At 35.8% G+C, this 6213-nt stretch overlaps 1 protein-coding gene across 8 annotated transcripts in view; it reads right to left on the minus strand.

Annotated features, from left to right (window-relative positions):
• LOC106870734 (transcription factor RFX3) overlaps positions 1-6213 on the minus strand; it is a 75442-nt gene that overhangs the window by 64381 nt on the left and 4848 nt on the right. For 4 of the 8 annotated variants that reach the window (XM_014916918.2, XM_014916912.2, XM_014916909.2 and 1 more), the window contains exon 2: positions 3463-3537. The exons of 2 other annotated variants lie outside the window; for them this stretch is intronic. In XM_014916918.2, the coding sequence (XP_014772404.1) occupies positions 3463-3473 (11 nt within the window). In that variant the 5' untranslated portion in view covers positions 3474-3537. The remainder of the gene's footprint in view (positions 1-3462; positions 3538-6213) is intronic. 2 more of the 8 variants (XM_014916910.2, XM_014916916.2) reach the window with 1 other exon arrangement.

Below are 6213 nucleotides of genomic sequence, written 5' to 3' on the forward strand. Positions count from 1 at the left end.
TTTGTTTAAAACTAAACTTGCATTTTATTCTCCTTTTTCTCATAATACCAATTTAGTTCACTCAAAGAATAATTTGCAAATGTTAGCTAGTTTATACAGAAAATTCTACAGTATGCTTAAGGCAGCAAGCAGCTAGTTAGTTACATGGAAAATTTCATCATTACCCATTTGATACTTTGCTCTTTAATAATGACAGTTATTACACATCCTAAACTGAGAAATTATCAACCTGTAATTAATCTATCAGAATAGAGATATATCTAGAAGCTGTACCATTGTAATTTCTCAGGAACTGGTTTGATTTAATAGCTAATCCATTGTTTAAGGTTTGAAAGTTCATGGATTCAAATGACCTGGTTTAACCTTTATCTATATGTGTTTATCTATGTATGTGTATATGCAGGGAGGGGAGGGGATAATACAAGGTAAAAAAGACTTCCAGTTTAGAGGAAACAACTGCCATTTTAGTGAAGTCAACTTTTGTAAATCAAAAAATTATAATAATGTAGACAGATAAATACTTCACATTTTTTGTCAATGCTTGGCTTAAAGCCACATTTAAAAGTATAAGTCTAAGAACTACTATCAGGAAAATTTAAGTGACTTAGACCCCTCGATTAAAGAAAGCAAGTAATGCCTTGTTTCAGTATTTTTAATTTATTCATCCTTGAATTTGTTAATTCTTCTACATTCTTATCTAGGTGACATCTTATGTGGAAGGTCATTTAAACAAAAATATCTTTCAGAGTACATTGTTGTGGCTTGAGTGGTTTAAACTGTTAACATTAACCAATGTCTAGAAATATGAGCCTGTTTATTTCAGTCTAACTAGGTAGAAATAGTTCCAAACTCACAACAGAACACATTCACGAAACTGAGGCAAATAGCCAAAAGCACATAGTCAAACACTGATATTTGCTAGAGACCTTTTGTTGTTTCTTTGAGCAGGAGACTTAGTATATCTTGTCTTATGAATTAATTGCAAATATTTTAATGTAAATGATATTAGACATCATAAGCACCAATGAAACAGAAACAAGAAAAACAATGATGCAGTTTGTCACCTGGCAAGCAACAGATACTTGATTTGCAGTTCTTTTCTGTCTTAAATTGGTGTATATATCATTTCCTAGCTGTTTGGAATAGGCACTGAATTACTTGAAAATGATATCTATGCTAGAGAAAACTCATTTAAAGCCACTGTTGATAGAGATATTTATCACCACAGCCATTTACACAAAATAAAGCATTCTCTGTAATTAAAATGCATTAAATTACATACACATAATTATATGAGGAGGTGCTGAAAAGTTCCTGGCTTTGGGTAAAAGAAAATACGGGAGGGCCAGTTATTTTATTCAACATACTTCCTGCTCAGATTTACACACTTATTGCAGTGGTCCTTCAGTTTTTCTAAACCCTGTAAAAGATTTTGGAAAGTTGGGCTTCCAACCAGGCTTTTTGTGATACCCTTAAAGCCAGGAGCTCATATATCTTCATAATCATTTTAACATCCACTTTTCCATGCATACACAGGTCAGAATTTTTTCCTGTCACCAACCCATACCCATTTCCAAGCTAGGTAATATTTCCCCCATGGTTAGACATGTTTTTGCAAACATTCATTTACTGTACTCATATACACACACACACATATATATTCAATGGGCTTCTTTCAGTTTCTGTCTACCAAATCCATCCACAAGATTTTGGTTGGTCTAGGGCTATAGTAGGAGACACTTGCTCAGGGAGTGTGCATGCAGGGCACTTGAGAAGCCAACTTCCTAACCACACAACTACACCTGCACCAACTGTATATTATATATGTATTATTTCCATTAACAACTCTTTAGATTTTGTTACTCTTAACTATTTCTCTCTTTCATGTTCTCTTCCTCTCACATCCCTTCATCCATACTTGCACTCATGTGGGATAGCTCTGAATACTCCCTACACTAATGGTCACCTACCTTTTTTGTACCATGGACTGGTGGATCATGTGCATAAAAAAACACAATAAAGTGCATAATTTAATTATTACATGGATAATATAGATATAATGCGAAAATACCCAGCAGATTGCGATAATCAATAAAATAGACACAAAGACACAATCCTTGCAATAGAAACACTCCTCCTCCTCCTTACCTGCTCCAAAGAAGGCCAAGGTCATTTCATCTACAGGGAAGATCATGGCCTCATTGAGAGGTATTGTGCTTACTGACTACCTTCAAAAGAGCCATACCATCAATGGAGAAGGTTATGTCTACTTGCTGAGGCATTTACAAAAGGCTATCAAGACCAAATGTCCAGGAAACTGATGAAAGGGGTCTTGCTCCATCAGGACAGTGCTACAACACAGAAATCCTTGCTTTCAATGGCAGTGGCTTTGAACTGCTTGATCATCATCATCACTCTCCCTATTTTCTTGATTTGGACCCCATCTGACAATCATCTGTTCACCAACATGAAAAAACACTTGGCTGAGAACTAGTATCACAGTGATTGATGGCATCATATCTGCTGTTGGTGATGTTTTTGACCAACAGAATGAAAGCTTCTTCACCAATATTATTCAAACACTGCAACATTGATGGAAGAAGTTTGTGGACTACAAGGGGAGGACTAAGTTGAAAAATAAACTTCATTTGTTCATATTCCATGAGAGTATCTTCATCAGCCTATGGATTTTTCAGCTGATCCTTGTAAAGCTTAAATACTAACAATGTTTTGTGTTTCTTACACACACACAAAACAATCTTCTTTTAGTTTCCATCAATCAAATTCACTCACAAGGTTCTTGTTGGCTCGCAGTGGGACTGGATGCAAAATCATGTGGTTAGCAATGAACTCCTTTTATGCCTGCATCTATTATTAATGCGTGTGTGTATGTGTATGTATATTGCACTTTGATCTTATCCACACTCATTCATACATATACATATTATACATGCATACACACACGTTGTTTTTACAGGTCCAGTTATGGCTACGTAGTTAATAAGTTTACGTCTCAACCATGTGGGTTTGAGTTCAATCCCACTGTGTACTCTGTGACACCTTGTACAAGCATCTACAAAACCCTAGGCTAACCAAAGCCTTGTGAATGGATTTGGTAGATGGAAACTAAAAGAAGCCAGTTGTGTACACACACACACACATGTACACAACAGGTATCTTGGGAGTAGATGCATATCTCTTTGTTCTGACATCACACAATAGTTGTAAACAAGTGGCACCATCATAAAATCAATATTGTTTCTTTTTTCAATCTAACTATAAAAACAGTCCAGCCATCGGGAATAATTGTTACATTACTTGATAAAGGCAAGGGTTAGCAACAAGGATAGTATTTGACAGTAGAAAATCTGATTCAATAAATTGTCTGACATGTGCAAGCATAGAAAAGTGGGCGTTAAAACAAATCAACAATGCAAAAGGTAAAGAAGCTAAGCAGAATACCTCCACTGCATCTGATTTGTTGTCTCACGTTCCAGAGTTCACAGCTTGCCATGTTCAAATTTGTCCATGTCTGTACTGGTAAAAAAAATATAAATTAGCCCTAGTTTCATTTACAATACTGGACAAAGGTAAATGTGGGGAGAGGGGAGCTTTGTTTTGGTATCTGTTAAGGCAAGCACTGGTATTTATGCACAGTCTTTTGATGTTACCTTTTTTTCAAATTTGCTTAACTGTGTAGTTAAGAAGTTCACTGAACCCAAGGTTCAGTCCCACTGCAAGGCAACTTGGACAAGTGATTTCTACTATAGCCCTAGGCTGACGAAAGCCTTGAGAGGATTTGGGAGATGGAAACTGAAATAAGCGGATCACATGCAAATGTGTGTGTGTGTGTTCATGTCCCCTTCTCTTGACATTGTGTGATAGTTGTAAATGAGTGTCACTGTTATACAAGCAGAATCATTCATTTCCAATAGTCTGTGAAAACATATCTGGCCACCTATTACACAATCAAAGGCTATAGTAGAACGTTTGTCAACTAGATAAGCTGAAACAGCAATCCAGCTTAATTAAGGACACACACATACCATGATTAGAATTACATTTGAATTCACAACAATGTAGTCAAAAGTCAAATACACTGATCTCACATCAAGCCTGAATAGTGACTGTTCTTTTTTATGTAAATTATCCAGTATAGGTTAAGTTTATTTTATTGCATTTAAAATAAGTATATTCTATGTAATTTCAATGTTTTCCAGACATGTCAAAAGTAAATAGACACCATCATTTTTGATAGATTTATTTCTCAAAAGAAAATGTTACTTGATGCATTTTAAATACTTAATCTAGTATTTAGTAGACATGCCTTGTGCATAATACATTAACACATTTGAAACACCAAGTAGGGTTCACACAGATAAAATGGTATAATGCGGAATGCCTATTTACTTTTGATGTACACATATATATATGTATGTACCCCTTGTCTTAACATCATGTGATGATTGTGAACAAGCATCAGTCACACAAGCAATGTTGTTTGTTTCTAGTTTCCCATGAAAAATTTGTTCATTTCTTTCCATTGAATTAACATATAAATTTTTTTTTTATTATAGTGTTTGATGGTTTTTATTTTTGGAGTTGTAGTCTTCTATACTTCCTCCACAACTTTTGTTTATCATTTTTGAAATTTGAATAAATTTTACCTTTTCCAGGCACGACAAGTTGAAAAATAGTGAACATTTTTGACACTTGCTTCTCTTCGCTTTCAACTGAGGTCCCAAAACTGTTTGAGACATTTGTGCAGTGTATGGAAAAAGTGTTCTTACCAAAAGAACTGCACAGAATGGTTTTTGCACTTCAAGGAGAGAAAATTTGATTTCAGACTCTCTCCATTCAGTACAAAGAAGTTTGATTGAATGAACCACCCAAATACTTGGGTATTCACCCAGCAGATGGGATGCTCTCATGATACTGTTGCCCATCTGATTCACTCAATGGATAAGGTCAAAAACTTGGTGCATGGTGCCAAATGCCTTAAACAAAAGAAACAAACTCCAGTGCTGCTCCATTCACTTTGTTTGCTTCACACCAGGTTACTTGAGGACAGAGATTTATTTACCATATCATTATCATCAATGAAAAATTGTCTTGACAACAATATAAAGCAGAGGAAAGAATTACTGAGTCCCAACAAATAAGGAACCACTCAAGCCAAGCCAGAGCTGCATTCCTGCGATCTGTGTTTAGTGGAATTGGGAAAGACTAATCCACTACAAAATGCTTGAAAACAATAAGGTCAATGCAGAGTTTTATGTTCATAAAATGCACCAGCTCAACATGGGAATCCAACTGAAACAACCTGACCAGCAACACTGCATGCTTCTTCAACACAATGCTTGCCCTTACATTGCTAACTAGACCAAAAAATGCTATTCAAGGACTCCGCTAGCAAGTTCTATCACACATGCTCTTCTAAAATAGCGCCCTTAGATTTTCCACCATTGTTGGTTTCTATCCAACAGTTTGTGAGACATTTTGTTCAATAATATGGGGCTGTAAACAAGGCTTCGTGAATACTTAAAGAGAAGACCTGGTGATTTCTACTGTCATGGCATTGACAAGAAGTCGTGAACAATGAAGGACAATATATCAACAGATTTGTTAAAATTGTTGATGAAAAATAAGGATTAAAAGAAAGGCTCATTTCTTCATGTCTGCCTTTGTATCATCTATCTGCGCAGATGTTTTATTGTCCTCTATTGCATTTTTGTTCCATCTAATATATATATATATATATATATATATGCACAGGAGTGGGTGTGTGGTAAGAAGCTTGCTTCCCAACCACATGGTTCCCGGGTTCAGTTCCACTGTATGACACCTTGGTCTTCTACTATAGCCTCGCCTCAGGCCAACCAAAGCCTTGTGAGTGGATTTGGTAGACGGAAACTAAAAGAAGCCTGTCGTATATATATATATATCTGTGTATGTCCCCCACAACCATCATTTGACAACCGAAGTTGGTGTGTTTATGTCCCTGTAATTTAGTGTTTCGGCATAAGACACCGACAGAATAAGTACCAGGCTCACAAAGAATAAATCCTGGGGTCGATTTGTTCGACTAAAGGTGGTGGTCCAGCATGGCTGCAGTCAAATTACTGAAACAAGTAAAAGAATATATATTCAGTGTTTTCCACTTATATATAAATGGAAAACAGAGAGATTGAAAATAAAGAATATTCCTTATTC

The sequence above is a fragment of the Octopus bimaculoides genome, chromosome 4 (genome assembly GCF_001194135.2).
Source record: "Octopus bimaculoides isolate UCB-OBI-ISO-001 chromosome 4, ASM119413v2, whole genome shotgun sequence".
NCBI classification, from domain to species: Eukaryota; Metazoa; Mollusca; class Cephalopoda; order Octopoda; family Octopodidae; genus Octopus; species Octopus bimaculoides.